Source organism: Nuphar pumila, chromosome 6 (assembly GCF_984573655.1).
Source record: "Nuphar pumila chromosome 6, dmNupPumi1.hap1.1, whole genome shotgun sequence".
NCBI lineage: Eukaryota > Viridiplantae > Streptophyta > Magnoliopsida > Nymphaeales > Nymphaeaceae > Nuphar > Nuphar pumila.
This window is the reverse complement of record NC_143254.1, coordinates 10,628,694-10,646,829: the sequence shown is the minus strand read 5'-3', so window position 1 is coordinate 10,646,829 and position 18,136 is coordinate 10,628,694. Positions and strand designations below refer to the sequence as shown.

The 18,136-nt window shown below is 38.5% G+C and overlaps 1 protein-coding gene across 1 annotated transcript; it reads left to right on the top strand.

Moving 5' to 3' along the window:
* The first annotated feature begins 12,123 nt into the window (after window positions 1-12,123).
* Window positions 12,124-16,577, top strand: LOC149833931 (uncharacterized). The gene is made up of 5 exons (XM_090009902.1): window positions 12,124-12,161; window positions 13,616-13,804; window positions 13,982-14,262; window positions 14,425-14,730; window positions 15,138-16,577. The coding sequence occupies exons 2-5, from the start codon at window positions 13,636-13,638 to the stop codon at window positions 16,242-16,244; spliced, it is 1,863 nt and encodes a 620-aa protein (XP_089866028.1). The 5' UTR covers window positions 12,124-12,161; window positions 13,616-13,635; the 3' UTR covers window positions 16,245-16,577.
* The last annotated feature ends 1,559 nt before the right edge of the window (window positions 16,578-18,136 follow it).

The following is an 18,136-nucleotide window of genomic DNA, read 5'->3' as shown; positions in this document are numbered from 1 at the left end:
TGAGAGAGACTTTCACTGAAAGAGTTTTCTAAAAAGTACACTTTTTGATAGGAAACATTCCTCCATGGGGGTGGTGGAGAAATGTTTCCTATCAAGAGAATTTATTTTTAGACTCCCCACCACATCTCACCACCACCACCACCCACCATCTCATCATCACCACCACCCTTCTCTCTCATTTTTTCACATTTTCCACTCTGTTTTTCCCATGCTATACAAACAGACAAAAAGCTTTCTTTTGGAAAACTTCTCGTATCAAAAACTCTCATAGGCAAAACTTTCTTTTCTTATGAGGGTTTTTCTTTCTTCCAAACGTACCCTTAGATCACATCTGTGAGGTCTGATCTACTAAAAAAGTCATCTTGGTAAAAAAAATCTCATCTTGGTGTTTTCGTAACTTTGATTTATAGACCAGCGGGGACTGTGCTTGTCTGGGCACGTCACCTTGTTTTGGTACGTTGCTAGTTCGAATCCCAGTGGTATGGTTGTATAACTGGTAGGGATCTGCCTAACCCAGCTCTCTCTGAAAAAAACAAACAAACTTTGGTTTATAGACAGCCAAGAGATAAGAGGCTTCTAGAACTTCAGGAAAGGAGTTTGGAGTCGATGCCAGACCCCACAAGGAGTCCCCCACCATAACATGGTCGGTGCAAGTAAAGCTATTAAAATACCAACCATGAAACTTAAGAGCAGGGTGGTGCTCAATCTTCATCGTTTGCTTAAAACCGAAGCAAAAGGGCTTTTCAGGTACTGTTGCATGGAAAATAATCATTGTTCCAGCAGCCAATGTGGGACCCAGATTCGAGGGCTCTACAATGAGGAACCAAGCAGAAATTTATAAACGATAATCAAGGCCATATTCTCTATTGAAATCATAAATTATGTTATTTATTCAGTTACTTATAAAATTGAGTGGAATACATCACTATGATAATTTGTATGTTAAATGTACCTTTCGTCGTCCATATCAAGAGTATGATTTGTACCATGTTTGGATCTTTCGCACCTTAGTCAAAGTTCTTATGGATGTATGCTTTTTCATAAGCAGTCAAAAGTTCTTGTGGATGTATGTTTTTTCATAAGCATGTATAATGGTAGAATTTCAAGTTTTAATATCCACTGTTTATCTCGCAGATGAATGGTGCAAGATGAGACAGATGTTCGGTCTACTTTGTTAGGATGTAAAATCATTGAAAATGCCAATGCTGCCCTCCAATTTAGTTTATTGTTCCCTCGAATTGTACATAATGAAAACTTTGTTTATGCCATAAAGACATACCCTTGTAATTGCGTTGAAAAAAAAAATACAACTGGAAAATTGAAATTCTTTAGGGCCAAGGTGGACCCCATGAGTCCATGCCAAGACATGGTGCTATCATGCATGTGGGCACCCGGGGGAAAACCGGGCCTAGCCCCACCTCACCTCATTTGGATCGGGGATGGAGGACATGAAATGGGGATGGAGGTTAAAATCAAAGCCCATGTGGGGATCGATGGAGGTGGGGATGGACTTATGCTTTTCTCCACCCCGCCCCGTCCCCATGTCCAATCCCCGTCTTGCCCTGCCCCACCTCTCCTCGTTTGAACCGGGGATAGAGGATATGAAACGGGGATAGAGGCGAGGATGGAGGTTAAAATCAAGATCCGTGTGGGGATGGAGACCTTGTCCCCCGACCCGGTCCACTGCCATCCCTATTCACACTAGAGTTGGGCTGGGTGGACTGAGATTGACCAGGATGCAGATTCTCCTCTAAGAGGCCAATGCCATAAAATGATAAAAGCCACCCTGCATTTACAAAATCAAGTCTTATCAAGTCTTCCTGATCAATTTCCACTCTTTTAGGGCTGGCAATTGGCTCAGTCCAGCTCAATGATGATGTCATTATGCCAAAAAGTCAATATTTAACAAATGTTTTCTTTTTCTTTTTTTGAAACATGATATTGAACAAAGGTTGTTTGGTTCAAGTAGACTGTGCTAAATATATAAAAAAAACATATAATTTCTTCTAGGGGTATCTCAGGTAGGGATGACAGTGGACCGGGGGAAAGCGGGGCCTGCCCCGCCTCCCCCCGTTTGGACCCGGGATGAAGGGTATGAAACGGGGATGGAGGCAGGGACGAAGGTTAAAATCCATCCCCGTTCGGGGATGGAGGCAGGGATGGACTTACACTTTTCCCCGCCCCGCCCCATCCCGTCCCTGCCACAATCCTCGCCTAGCCCCGCCCTTCCCCGCCCCCAGTCCTTCTAAAGGATGGCAAACGGGGCCCCACCCCGCCCTGCCTCATCCCCATTTGAACCGGGGATGGAGGACATGAAACGAGGATGAAGGCTGGGGTGGAGATTAAAATCCATCCCCGTGCAGGGATGGAGGTTCCAATCTTGAGACGGCCCCCCCGCCCCCGCCCCCGTCCCGCCCCGCCCCGCCCCCTAATCTCAGGTCACTTGTTTTGTAAGGAAAAAGAAATTCTTAAATAATGCACGTTTAAGAAAGTGAGGGGTGTTTTTTGTAATAATCCCTTATTATGAAAAACGATAGCCTCTTTTTACCTTTAAAAAGTAACTACACATTCACCGTCTTGAGTAATTATTCCATTTTTTGCCTTTAAAAAAAGAGTAATAATTCCATTTTTGCAATCAACTGCGTAGACTTTGAACTCTTATGTCACAAAGACACGAACACATACACGTACATGGCTGGCATATGAATCACAAATTCATAAATTTTATAAAAATAAAACCCGGTGTATATAAATTTTGTAATATATTATAGTTAAAATTTACTTTAGGAGCTTAGGTGATGGAATTTTCATAATAAATTAATAGGTGAGAGAGAGAGAGAGAGAGAGAGAGAGAGAGAGAGAGAGAGAGAGAGAGAGAGATGGTCAACAACGTGTCCTGATCGTGTTCAAACGGATCTCGTGTCAAACCGTATCATACGGGATACGTACAAAAAATGAGGTACCTCTGTAACATAGTTTGAAGCGGTGGCAAAGAGGGATAACTGGTCGGATGTAACCTGACATCCGCCCCGAATCTTAATCCAATTAGTTGGATTTGGTATTATTTTTTTATTAAAATCTGAATCTGAATATGATTAAAACCCAATCCGATCAAGTGTAAATAGAGGGTTTTAGACTAGTTGGACTCGGATTCATTTTTTTCTTTTTTTCATCAATTCAAATCCGAATCTGATTAGGTCGGATTCGGTAATGCTTAGATCCGACCCGTTGTCATCCCTAGTGGCAAATACTTGACCGCTTAAATGTGCAGTCATAATCAGATTTTTTTTTTACTAAGACAAAAATAGGCTTTTGTCTTGTTCAGCTATGCCAGAAAAAAACTCCTTCCTAGCCCTGTTTGGATGACATCGAGCAAAATTTGATTTGCCGAATACAGGGTTTTGCTTAAAAACCAAGTTTTTGGTTTGCCAAAACCTAAACGTTTAGGGTTGTTTGGGTGACCAAAATCCCAGTTTAAGGTTTTGGTCATCAAAAACTAAAAAAATAAAAGAAATAAATAAATAATAAGGCTGACAATTTTTCAGCCAGCCACCGGTCCGGAAATGGCCGGACCGGTGTCGCCTATTTGTACTCCCTTAAGATCCCTATTTAGAAATAAAATGCTTGATCCAAATCGGAGGTTCATTAGCATCATAGTGACAAACGTTAAAAACGGTAAAATCTCATTTTTCAAAAACTCATGAGAATTAAAAAAAAAATCATAAATCTCGCTTATTTTTTTGGCAAAATCTCGGTAATAAAAAATATTTAAAAATAAAAATACATGATTTTTATGATAAATAGCCGTTTAAAAGGTAAATATCACATTTAAATCGTGGTACTTATGTTTTTTCATAAATCTTGCAATATTTAAAAAATCTTGCGAGAAATTATCGTTTTAAAAATCTTGTGGTCAAACAGAGACCTCACGTGAATCGGTCAACTTTTTTTTTTTTTTAAATATTATGTGTCAATTAGAACATGACACGTGTTAAAGCAATTAAAATAATATTAAAAATACTTTTAAATATTTTATGTTTATTAAAAAAATAACTTATTCAGGACAGGAGTAAAGCGTTTGATACACCACATTGTGCCAGACCCCACGAGGAGTCCCCACTGAGAACAAAGTTGGTGTAAGGGGCACAAATCTTGAAACTAAAGAGTAGATAGATGCATGTAATATATTTAACACTTAAATTCTTCTAATATTTTGACGCCAAATAAATTAAAATAGCAACACCATCCTATATGCATTACTGCTTCTTCTTATATAGCTTACTCTTCATCATTCACATCAAGAGTCTGAACAATAGCATGTTTGAATTTTTGGCACTACCTTAGTCAAGGTTACTATTATGGATGTATGCTTTCATGAACATTCTAGAAGAAGAATTTCAAGTTTCAATACCCACCGTTTATCTGGTAGATGAATGGTGTAAGATGAGTCAAGTGTAGGTCTGCCGTGTTACAATGTAAATCTTTGAAGATGCCATTGCCCGCCTTCAATTTAGCTTATTTTTCTCTAGAATTGTCCACCAACGAGAATGTTTTAAGTTGAAAAAAAGAGGGAAAATCTTTTAGGGGACAAGGTGGCCCCCCTGAGTCCATGCCAAGAAAAGTTGTCCAACTTATGCATGTGGGCACCACCATGTAGAACACGGATCCCATCATTTGAAATAGGAAGGGAGTAAAAACTATTACACAAAAAGAACGTTTTGCCTATGAGAGTTTTTGATACGAGAAGTTTTCTAAAGAGAAAAATAGAGTAGAAAAATGTGAAAAAATGAGAAGAGGAGGAGGGTGATGGTGAGATGGTGGGTAATGGGGAGTGAAAAAACAAGTATATATATATATATATATATATATATATATATATATATATATATATATATATATATATATATATAGTCAAGCTGGGGTTAGGGAGACCCCTACGAGATATCTCTTAAGCCCCATGTGGCAGAGGGATTCGAACCTAGACCTTCAACTTGGCATAGGGCTCACATAGGATACCACTTCTAGGAAACATTCTTCCATCCCTTTTCTATAAAAAAAGTGTACCTTTTAGAAAAACTCTTTCAACAAAAAAGTCTCTCTTGTTTGGAAGTACCCAAAATACATACTGATTTTCTATTTTACATTACTTTTCCTGCATCTTTCTTGCATCCAAAGGTCGGCAGAGTTTAGGTGGACTGAGAGGCTCTTAATTGACTGTCTTTTGTTAGGAAAATTATTTATGTATTTTTAATGTTAAAAGTAATTGTGCGACTTTTTTTACCTTAAGAAGTGACTATGCATTTATTAGCCTGCTTAAATTAATAACAGTTAAACAAAAATAAATGTGTTGGGCATGGTTGATTTACGAGGAATCCACAGTGGATCATATGTTTTCGATGAAAAAAAAAGATATTTGGAACCTCAAAAATTTACAAAGATTTTTGAACAGTTGATTTTTTGAACATTATGAAAACCCACCCATGTGTCGGAATTCAATAGCTGATCCCTATAAAATCAAGTACATAGAATTTAAAACTAAAATGAAAAAAACCTTGAAAAACTCATTTACCACATATCATTTAGCATATTTCATTTAACACCTACCCATTACTCTATATATGCAATGAAAACCTCCCCAATGGAAACCCTCCCAATGATTTTTTTTTTGTGCTCTTTTTTAAATTCTGATGTGTTCAACATGATTGATTTACTACAAATTATCACTTGGATCATGATTTTTGAATAAAAAAAATAGTATTTGGAGCCTCAAAAATTTATAAAAATTACACGCCATTGATTTTGAAACTTATAAAAACCTATCCATGCATTGAAATCCAATGCTCCAAGAACTGACTCCTATAAAAGCAAGCATATAAATTAAGTAATTTTGAAAAAAATACAAAAGATACAATAAAACATCCATTGAAGAGGTTTGGGAGGATTTTTCATTTTCTTATATATATATATATATATATATATATATATATAAGGTAAAAGAGTTATTTTTATTTTTAAATTTATATTATAAAATACCTTACTTTTAAAAATTGTGCTTGACCTTTTTTTTTTAAATATCAAAAACATGTAGTGACTTAGAAGTAGCTATACATTTTCATAATTATAATTATTTTTCAAGGGCTTTGGGCTTGTGAGATTGAAAGTTGAGATTATTCTTAAGTGTTACTTGAATTTATCCATGGTTTGCTTCTTATTTCTAAACGTTAAGTTCTTCGTTCATCTATGGTCCGTCTGCCTTGGTCAACAACTCAATTGTCTAAATAATTAAAATGTGTCTATCAAAGAATTGGCCGTTTGTACCCACTAGCCTAGCATCTTTGAGATGCAATAAGGCTGATTTGATGAGTTTAACCAGGGAGGGGCCCATGCATTATAACATCTAAACTTTTATACGTACAACTCACTCTTTATTTTTCCATTTTATCAAAATACTAATCGAATAGAAAAATAGGGATGGGTTGGACTTAATAAAACAAATTCCAATGTAATAGGAGATCCCAATAAGGGAGGTTTGCCTAGTGGGTGGGGCCTTGGCAAAAAATGGTTGAATTCTAGAATACTCTGAATTGCGCTTGGAACAGTAGTCACTTTTTTTTTCCCTTTTATTTCATTCTTTTTGTGAAAATTTAACTATTTAATTACACTACTTGAGCATAGTTTGTATATGGCAGTTTTACGGTTGACTGAACTATTAATTAGTTGCAGAGAAAACTGTACACGACATTCTTTCTCGGTCTACTTATCAGATTTTTTTTTCAAAAGACTACATAGAATTTATGCATCAGAATTTGATACCAATGATTTGTTTTGATCTACAATTCCGTAAAAAATTCAACTCATTTAGCTTTTATGTGAAACTTTTATTACAAACATTCTCTATTTTATGTGTTTTTCTTAAGATTAAATGATAGTTTTAGCCACTGAAATTGATTTAGCTAATCAAAATCATTTAAATTTTAATAGTAGTATACAACAACAACAACTACACCTTCATCCCAAAATAATTGGGGTCAGCGATATGAACCAAAAAAGAAAATCATTATGGGTCTTCCACATGAATCCTTCTCCTCCAATCATTTCTATCCAATGCCATGTCCTCTGTCCTCGGTGAGGTTCAAAGCATTCATATCCTTAATTTCCTATCATCTTCATCCAAGTCTTCTTAGGCATACCCCGACCTCTTTTAACTAATATATTTTTCCATTTCTCCATCCTTCTAACTTGAGCATCATTATGCCTTTGCCGAATATGTCCAAACCACCGTAAATGATTCTCTTTCATCTTATTTTCAATGGATGCAACGCCTACTTTCTTATGTATCTCCTTGTTTCGAATCTTATCTATATTGTATTTCCACACATCCATCTAAGCATACGCATCTCAGCTACACTCATTTTTTTAATATGATGTCTCTTGGCAGCCCAACATTCTATACCATATAGTAAAGCGGGCCTAACTGTCGTCCTATAAAACTTTTACTTCAACCGTAATGGCATTCTACGATCGCACCACACTTCAGTTGCATCTTTCTATTTCATCCACCCAACCTTTATCTTATGATTTACATCTCCATCAATTTCTCCATACTTTTGAATGATAGATCTCAAATATTTGAAACAGTCATCCACTGATATTTCTTACTCACCAAGCTTCACTACACTCCCATCACTACTTCGTTGCTTACTAAACCGACATTCCATATATTCTGTCTTACTCTTACTCAACTTGAAACCTCTTGCTTCCATTGTCTGTCTCCATAATTCTAACTTAGCATTAACCCCAACTCTAGACTCATCAATCAAAACAATATCATCAACAAACAACATACGCCACGACAAATTTTCTTGACTTGATCTCGTAAGCTCATCCATCACTATAGCAAATAGGAAAGGGCTTAATGCAGATCCTTGATGTAACCCAACCGTTATAGGAAAATTGGTTGTCACCCCTCTACAAGTGCGGACATTGGTTACTACTCTTTCGTATATATCTTTAATTATACTAATGTACTTGAGAGAAACACCTTTCTTCATCATTACCCGCCAGAGAACATCCCTAGGTAATAAAAACCATATGCAAATCTTTGTTTCTCTCTCTATATCTCTCAATAAGTTGTCTAAGAAGATGTATAGCTTTCATAGTTGATCTTTCAAGTATAAAACCAAATTGATTCTCCGATATCATGACAACCTTCCTCAATCACCCACTCCCAAAGTTTCATAGTATGACTCATGAGTTTTATACCACGATAGTTTGCGCAATCTTGTATATCACCTTTATTCTTATATAGAGGCATCAAAGTACTTTTCCTTCACTCATTAGGCATCTTATTTGTCCGCCAAATCTTGTTAAAAAGATTTGTCAACCATTCTAAACCTTTCTCACCCAAGCATTTTCAAGCCTCGATAGGTATACCATCTGGGCCAACTGCCATTCTTGATTTCATTTTCTTCAAAGCCTCTGCAATTTCTTTCTTTTTAATCTTGCGCATGAAGTCACGATTCATCTCATGAAAAGGAATGGAGAAGTCTCCAAGATCCTGAGCATGACTTCCATTAAATAGCTTATCAAAATAATCTTTCCATATCTTCTTAATCTCCTCATCATTAACTAAAACCCTTTGTGTTTCATCTTTGATACATCTAACCATACCCAGATCCCTCGATTTCCTATTTCTCATCTTTGCAAGTCTATAAATATCCTTCTCGCCCTCTTTGGTATCCAACTTATCATAAACCTCCTTATATACCTTATCCCTCACGTTTCAAACTACTTTTTTAGCTTTTTTCTTTGCCATCATATACTTCTCTAAATTCTTATTATCACGACTCTTACTTAGATTTCTATAACACTTTATTTTAACCTTAATAGCTAATTTGACATCCTCGTTCCACCATGATGTATCCTTACCTAGCGGTGCACCACCTTTAGACTCACCCAATACCTCCTTAGCCAAATTTCTCATGCCACCCGTTATCTTATTCCATATTGATTCTGAATCCTCCTTGAGACACCAATCAACTTCCTTAACTACCTGCTCTAGAAACATTCCTTGTTTAGCTCCTTTCAGTGCCCACCACTTAATTGTAGGATCTATCCTATGTCTATCCCGTTTGCGGCATTTTCTAATTCTAAAATCTAAAATTAAGACTCTATGTTGTGTAGCTACACTTTCTTCCGGTATAACCTTATAATCGATGTAACCCCTATCTCTTTTTCTAAGTAAGAAAAAATCTATCTAACTCGTATTAACCTCACTTTTAAATGTTACTAGGTGAGACTCCCTCTTCCTAAACCAAGTGTTTGCTAAGATCATATCATAGGACAAACCAAAATCTAAAATTCTTTCTCTTATACCATAGCCTCCATGGATACTCTCAAATTCATCCCTACTAATGCCTACATATCCATTAAGGTCACCGCCGATGAAAATCTTTTCTCCATAAGATATCCCTTGTACTACTCCAACTAAATCTTCCCAAAATTGATGCTTAATGAAATCATCTAAACCTACTTGAGGTGCATAAACACTAATAATATTCATACCTAATACTAATTTAATAAGTAACTTGTGTATACTCTTGGTTTTGATAGAAATCGTGGTTCTCTGTTTCATACACAAGAGCAGTCGAATGGGAGAGAGAGAGAAGAGAAAGCTGCAGGATTTTCCCCAAAATGAATCACACGACTGTGGTATTGGGCTTCACTATAAATACATGTTGTTACAATTACTAGGGTACGAAAATACCCATCATACAAGAAATGTAAATTACAAAATGTCATTAGTGACTTTAATGAACATGTGCTAATTAGAGTGCTAGTTGGATGAACTCAGATTGGGTTTGGATAAGATCCAAACCCAGTCGTGTGTACACACTCCTTTTCATCCTCCCTCAAGTTGTACATGGTTTTGAACCATGAACAACTTGCCTTTCAACATCCAGAATCGGTCCTTGATAAGTCCTTTGGTAAACAAGTCAGCAACTTGATCAGTAGTCCGAACAAATTTTGGTTCAATTTCTTTCTCTTCGACTTTCTGTCTTACAAAATGTTGATCAATTTCAATATGCTTGGCACGACTGTGGTAGATAGGATTGAATGACATGTTGATGGCACTTTGATTGTCACATAGGAGAATACATTTAGATATTGATTCTCCTACTTATGTCAACAAATGTTTAATCCATGTTACTTCAGCTGTAGCAGCTGCCATTGATCTGTATTCAGCTTTTGTGCTTGATCTGGCAATATCCCTTTGTTTTCTACTGCTCCAAGATACAAGATTTAGGCCAACGAAAATACAGTATCCTGACACTAACCTACGCTCATCTGTATCTCCTGCTCAGTCTGCATCTGTGTAAACAAGAAGTTCATGCATATTATGTTCATTCATACTCTTTTTGTACAAAAGACCATCTTCAATAGTTCCCTTCAAATATCAAAGAATGCGTTTAACAGCTTCCATATGTCCAATACGCGGTTCATGCATAAACTGAGATACCTGATTGACTGAATAGACAATATCAGGGCGAGTAAAAGTGAGATATTGAAGATCCCCACTATCCTGCGATATCCTGTAGGATCCTATTTATTCTTGTATACCAAATCTTATATCCCCAAGGTTCTATCACTTTTGCTTTCTTACCTACCTATTTGGTCTCTTGTAGACATAAAATATTCATCTTTCTCCTACACATAACATTTACTAACTCTACCAACTTACCAGTTAAAGACCTTATGTTCCAAGTGACTAACCATAATTTTATGGTCTTGAACTATCTTCTTTACCCCTACCCGTCCAACAAAGTAAGGAAACCCTTGCCTATTTGACACCACACTCGGGCGCCGGTGTGACGCGTTGCTTCTGGGCGATGACCTAGCAACCCTTGCCCATTTATCACTGCCTCCGAGCCTATAGAGTACAGCGTGTCGCTCAGTAGGAAACGCCCCAACAAAATTCTCATATTGGTTCATATTCATAGGGTGTGACTAAGTTTTTATGTTGGCTATCACTGGCCTACCACAACCCTCCTCTTTTATTCGGGCTTGGGATCCTATATATAACCGATAAACACGATAAGTTACTGATATATTGGCTTGTGACGATGATTTAAGCTAAAAAGCCATTTGGAAGGATAGATTAGATTTTCTTTTTAATAATGAAAAGGGTTTTAGGGATGGCCTTGGACCGAGGCGGGGCAGGGTACAAGGTCTCTGCCTCCGTTCCATCTCAAAATGCTCCCTTCCATTCCTGCCTCATGTCCTCTATCTTTGATCCAAACGGAGCTAAATGGTTTGGGGCCTCATTTTCCTTCGGTCTACTGCCATCCCTAAAGAAAGATTAGGGATGGGTGAGGTGAGGTGAGGTGGGAGTAGGACAAAACAAGGCGGGGATCAGGACGAGAATAGGGTGGAACGGAAGAAAGAGTAAGTCCATCCCCAACTTCATTTTTGCACGGGTTTTGATTTTAACCTTTATCCTCCCTTCCATCTTTGTTTGATGTCCTACAATCTCCCATTCAAACGGGGTTCAAACCGTTTCCCGTCAGTCCACTGCCATCCCTATGGGGTTTCCATAAATGATTGAGAGATGACATCAATATGACGACGTGGCTCAGTCCCACTGGCCACTGACCATGGCGTCACTGCTGATGATGGAACGAAGCTTCCATAAGAATGACGTTCCCAAGAATGACGTTCCCTTTGTGAAAATTGGAGTAAATTAGAAAAAAGCAGAATTCGCAAAAATGTCCTTAATCTTTCATTATTACGTTTAACCTCTTTTTTCATGTAGCATAACATACCTTTGAGCCATCTTATATTCCCATTTTTTTTTCGACAGGATCAGATCAAAGGCAGCCGTTCATCCGTTGTGATGAACGGCAACCCAATATATCCAATATATTTTTTGTGACAAGGGGATTAAAAAGATAGGCAGTTAATTGTAATAATCTAAAATCTGTGCAGCAACCTGACTATCTATATAAATTGGATGTCATTTTGTAAATTTATAGAACAAAATGGAAATACGAGGAAATGGTACGGAAACGCGGTTTTGGTCATTAAAATCGGGTTGCAGCTCTGAGTATCTCTTCCTCCTCCTCCCCCTCCCCCTCCTCCTCTGATTATCGCCTTACCCTCTGGTGAGCTTTCCTCTTCTTTCTTCCTTATTGTTTTTGGTTTCGATTTCTTGGGGAGTTTGGATTTCTCGTTTTATGTCGCGATTTTTTGGGGATCTCTCTTGGGGGTTTCCCGCCTTTTGCCCTGATCGGGGGTTTGGGAAGTAGTTGAATTTAGTAGATGAATGATTTTTTTTCGCTGATTCGGTTGGGAATTGAAGGCCTGAGTTTGATTTTGTGTCTTTTGGGATCTAGTATTGATTTTCAGAAAAAATATTTGTGTTTAATTTCTCAAAGAATGAGGGGACCTTCGTTTTATGGTGATCGTTATAATGAAAAGTCAGACGAGGATTGCTTCGGCGAGTTGTGTGGTTTTATGTGGGGCTTTTGGCAGGATTTTTTTTTCAAAAATTTTCTCGGTTTTTTGCTCGAAAGTCTGGGGAAACTTCGAGTTCTTGATGTACTGCTTGAAAAAGTTGGATTTTGATGCATGAAAATCGGATAGATTAGGTTACGTGCTGTAGTTCCTTTTTGTCTATATTGCTTTGCCCTGCTGTTTTTCATCTGTATCGGAAATTGTTGCATTCTGGTTCGAAAATTTTGAACTTTAAGTAGGTTTTGCTGGACAATCTTGTGTAGCTATGAATTTTTTGTTCTTGTAGAAAGGTTGGGGTTTGAAACATGTCTGTTGGCTATCCTTTGATTGTTTACTGGTTCGATCTGTTATGAGGTTTTCAAAATTTTGATTTTTGCTGGGCCACAAGCCCGTTGGTTGTGTAATATTGTGCTTTTGACGGTAAAAATGGCGATTTTATATACTTGTTGGTATGATTGGCCTAGATTCTTCTTTTTTTGGTAGCTAGTATTTTGATCAGGCATAGGAGTTGCATATAATTCTTTTGAATGAATGATTTTTGACAATTTTATGCCAACATTATACAGGGTTGTAATGTTTCGCTCAATATAGACAGATTCGTGCCAACCAACTTGATATATTAGTGGTAGTTTTCTTGAATTTCAATATCCATTTTCTGAATGTAGTTCATGTTTTTTTTCTTTTGCATTGAATGGTTCAAGCCCAACTCATATTGATGTCTCTCTTGGCTTTCTCAATGGGCATGTTTACTTGGTGCTAAATTTTATAGGCCTTCACAAGTTAACAGCGTGTGCTTCTTTGTGTGTGCGCGCAAGTGAGTGTTTATATGTTTTATTTCAGTGTGCTGTGACATTAAAACGCTCTTGGGGTTTAATATCTCAGGAGCTGCGATTCAGGGTTAAAGATTCGGGTAAAGATTTGCACTAGTGGTAGTTTTCCTAGTGTTGGTGGTTCCTGAGATTTTTTATACTCAAATAATGTTCCTTCATTGCACCTGTCATGTTTATCATCTGAACCTGTAGCTTTTCTTGTATCATCGGTATGGGGTTTTTCTTGCTTCAGAACTCGTTTGTTAACACGTTTTGTTTGTCCATTGTTTCAGTCTTAAAGATCTTTCAAATCATGGCTATGGTAGACATTCTGTCACTGCCTCCTGGTTTTGGGTTCCATCCAACAGATGCTCAACTAGTTTCTTATTATCTAAAGGGGAAAATCCTGGGTGAAAAGCTGAAAGGCCTCGAGGTCATACAAGAAATCAACCTGTATAAATACGAACCTTGGGATCTACCAGGTATTTACTCTTTCGCAGAAGTATATTGCTGTTGCGTTTCATTTGCTTTGAAATACTCATCCGTGCATGAATATGCATTTCACTGTTTCTATACTTTGGATCAATGCAGGCATGAATTCCTTTTAAAACATCTTTAAGACCTTGCTGTTTTGAACATTCAACGGGTATTACTTTCAGGAAAATGCAAGATTCCTAGCAGAGATTGCGAGTGGCATTTCTTCAGCCCGAGGGATAGAAAGTATCAAAATGGTTCTCGTAAGAACAGGGCAACTGAAGCTGGTTACTGGAAAGCTACTGGAAAGGACAGAAACGTCTGTGATGCTAAGTGTGTTGTAGGGACCAAGAAAACGTTAGTGTTCCATGAAGGCCGTGCTCCTCAAGGAAAGCGTACAGATTGGGTCATGCATGAGTACCATCTCAATGAGAAAGAATGTCAAGCTGTAGTACCTGGCATACATGTATGGTTTTTCTTTATCGACTTCTTTCCATTAGTTTGCTTATTCTTTTACTGCAAATATAAACTTTTCTCTCTAGTAGGCACTTATTATCGTGCCACTCTGCTTATAGAAGCTTTGTTTCTTTCAGGGGTGGATCTTTTCTAATTGTTTTCCATGGAACAGGATTCTTATGTCCTCTGTCGCATTTCAAAGAAAAATGGGTTGGATTCACGTCACAAAGATGATCATGTTGTAGAGACTGAAACAAACAGTTGCTTTTCAGCAGAAACTTCAAGTGTTCCACAGTGTGAACTGGGAGCGGAAGAGGGGTCTGCTAAAGGGGTAGTACAGACAGCACCTGTAACTTCTTCATCTGATTGGGTAGATGGGTTCACTGAAGCCTCACTTGAGGAGTTCCTGAACTCAATTGTTGATGATCATGACCCATGGGCAGCTTCTTACTTGGAAAACGGTGAAAGTGAACTCATGGTATGCTCCACCCATTCTGTCTCAAGCTTTAGCATATTTAGTAGCGGTATTAGGTAGGGATGTAAACGGTTTGGATTCAGATTGGATGTGGTCAATACCAGAAACAGATTTGAATTCAAATTCAGATGGTGAAAATCTCATACAAGATCCACTTTTTTCATGTAATTGGATTAGGATATCCATCAAATCTGCATATCCGTTGGATTCTGTAGCAAACAACCAAAACCATATCTGCATCCGATTATAATTAGGTATTGTTTCGGTCTGGCTAAACTAAGTCGGATTCAGTCGGTTATCGGATAAAATCCGATCCATTGACATCCCTAGTATTAGGGTAGGAGTGGTTCCATTCTGGGGAGCAGTATATATAAATAGTTGATGACTGGTAATTTACACCACTTTTTCAGGTCGGCATTGACTCTCCAAAGATGGAGGACTGGGTTGCTGTTGCAACTTCCAATCAAGAGCTTGCTGTCAAATCTGCATACCAGGAATCAGAATCCAGCTTCTTTAGCAACCTTGAGAATCACACTACGCTTTGGCAGCTCGACCTTGACCTTCCAAAGATGGATGACTTGGCTGCTGCTGCAACCTCCAATCACGAGCTTGCTGCTGAGTCTGCATACCAGGAAATAAAATCCAGCATCGTTAGCAACCTCGAGAACCCTACTGAATTCCATGTTGAAAATTATTCCAAAATTGATTCTGCATATGACAGGCAGAATCTTGAAGAAACACACATGGCTGCCACAGGACAGCCCCTGAGCTATCCATCAATGGACGATGGTGTTTCTCTATCTGATTTTGGCTATGATGACATACTGCTGGCAGTGGATCCAATAACTACAAATAGCATCTTTGATAACAATGAGACTGGAATTCTGATCCGGAGAAGCAATTATGAGTTGCCGAAAGAGTTTATAGATCAGAGGATCAGATTGCAGATCCATAAGATGGAATCAGCTGCAAGTGGAACAGTGGAAACCTGCACATACAAAGATCCATCCGTCAGAGTTCTTAATGAACATGACGATTCAGATTACGGACTTCAGGAGCAACTGCTTCTGGTGGAAAACTTCAGCACTGGCCGATCTGAAACTAAAAGCAAATGGAACACCTCAGATACTGATTCAGGTCTCACCACAGCTGCAGGTGGCACTAAATCTGCATCAAAAGAAGTATCAAAGAATGAAAAATCCATGCCAAATGAATGCGTGAAAGCAGCAGTTAGCTTGAAATCCACAGGTCCAGCCTCTGTTTCTGGTCCTGCTCAGAGATGGATATCATCTTTCTTATCAAGCAAGAATGAAAACCCTGCAAGCAACACTACTGATTGCGAGCAGGCCCGAGGTGGAGTTTGTGGCTTCATGGTTCATCTACAGCGATACCTCTCAATCGGTTTGAGTAGGCTGTTCCCAGCTGCCTGCATCCTTGGGACCTCACTGCTGCTGGTCTCTTTTCTCCTGTGTAACATATGCCTCCATGTCAAAGGAACATCCACTCTCAATTTGTAGGAGGGCTGGAGTTATTCATTCTTTTTGGATTCGTTGATCTAATTCACCACGGTGGTGCTTGATAGTTTGCTGATGGGGCTAACTCTTGTTTCCTTTGCATGGTAGCTGCAAGCAGGAACTTGTTAGTACTTCTGGTATCACAGATGCTGCTTGGTGCCATTCACAGTTTGCTAATCCGTTGCTTAGTTTCTGCTGCCAGTGGGTTGGGCAGTCTCTGCTGCTAGGTTGTTGTTGACACCTATTACCAGTTGGGTGCTTACAGTTTTCCTGCAGAGGGTTGTTTTGGATTCTCATCTATTTTACAGTTTTCCTGCAGAGGTTGTTTTAGTTTCTCATCTATTTGCAGGGTTACTACAACTTACCCTCGTGTCAGTGTCTGCTTCTATATTACTCATGATCGACCAGTGCTACTAGGTACAGTCATCTACTAATTACATAACTTGTACATTGGTCCTCCCCATTAAGAATAAAAAATGAAGAGAGAGAGGTGAGAGGTGTACCTTGTACATGGATGGAGCTCTTTGTGGTGTGCAAACCGAGTGTGTTACCAAGTGTGAGAGTTAGCTTGTGTGGTCGTCGAACCGGCCTCCGGGTACCACCAAACCCATCCTCTGCATATGGTTGATGTCGCAGCTATGTCAGAGAGTCGTGCTTGGTTTAGTTTTTTTTTGGTTTAACTTTTTGTAAATAGAAAAGAAAAGAAAAGAAAAGAGGTATTAAATCTCTCTCTCTCTCTCTCACTCAAAAATGCTCTACAGAATTGTTGTGATTGTTTGAACTATGGTAGGGTTATTGATGATTTCTGCATCGCATGGTTCAGGCCCGTTGGCATTTTTTAAATGATTTTTTTTGGGAATTTATAACCCAAAGAAACCTCACCCGGCACGAAGACCTGGTCGCACTAGCTCAGCCTGCCATACCTACGGTTGTCATGCTGGTCGTGTAAAACTCCGAGGCTAGAATCCTTGCCACCGGGGCCTACGCTATGCATTGGCTTGCACAGAGGGTTGACGTCCATGAGAATCAAAACTTGACTGCCCATCTAGCAGTCAGGCCCCACCCCACTACACCAACCTCCCTTGGGGCTTTTCGAAGAATTTGAAAAGTTGAATCCCCAAAGCTGTTTACATGGACCAAGCACTCTAACTGAAGATGAGCAAGTTATGGTTTTTTGTGTTGGCATGTCAATGCTTTTTCACTCAAGAATTCGCAGTGATATTTTTTCAATCTAGGAAAAATTAACTATCCATTGCACCAAGTTCACCAAAGTTTAAGGGCTGGATATGTCATTATGTGCAAAAGTTCCAAAGGTGGAATGTGATAGCTGGATGAGCCTAGTTACATTGTCCTAAGTGAGAGGTCTAGTTTGAATGCCACTAGGGGCCATCCTTCCAGATTTAGGACGTACCTTAACATGTGTTGAAGTTGAATGTATGTGCCTACTACGCTCTGAATGGTGGCCGTGCTTCACTTTGTTTGTTGGATCAATGATATTCTCTTAGCATGTCATTCTGTAAGTCTGATAGGTAAAACCAAGTTATGGACATCTACCAAAGTGTGAAACAAGAGAAACGGGATCTGCTTTTTTGGCATTGAACTTGAATAACAAGCTAAATTGATTTTTTTTTTAATAAAAGTAAATTTTACTCAGAAGGGGGTGGTGAGGGATCACCCCAGCAAAGGGACAAAAGAGAAAGGTAGAGGGGTAAAGAAACAGAAACGAAGATAAAAAAAACAAAGAACCAATACAACACCAATCTTGATTTTCCGATCCAGTCTATATCCGATTTAGGTCATTTAAATGCTGTGCATGATGGTATATCACCCTGAATACAAAAGTGTGTTTTAAGAGAACAGAATGGGTACTTGAAAGCAAGCGATTGTTGCGTTCC

What these genes read in the sequence shown, in the direction of transcription:
- LOC149833931 (XM_090009902.1), top strand. Translation starts at nt 13,636, where the DNA reads ATGGCTATGGTAGACATTCTGTCACTGCCTCCTGGTTTTGGGTTCCAT. An exon ending in CGAACCTTGGGATCTACCAG is followed by an intron (nt 13,805 to 13,981) that starts GTATTTACTCTT and finishes TATTACTTTCAG; the next exon opens with GAAAATGCAAGATTCCTAGC. An exon ending in ACGGTGAAAGTGAACTCATG is followed by an intron (nt 14,731 to 15,137) that starts GTATGCTCCACC and finishes CCACTTTTTCAG; the next exon opens with GTCGGCATTGACTCTCCAAA.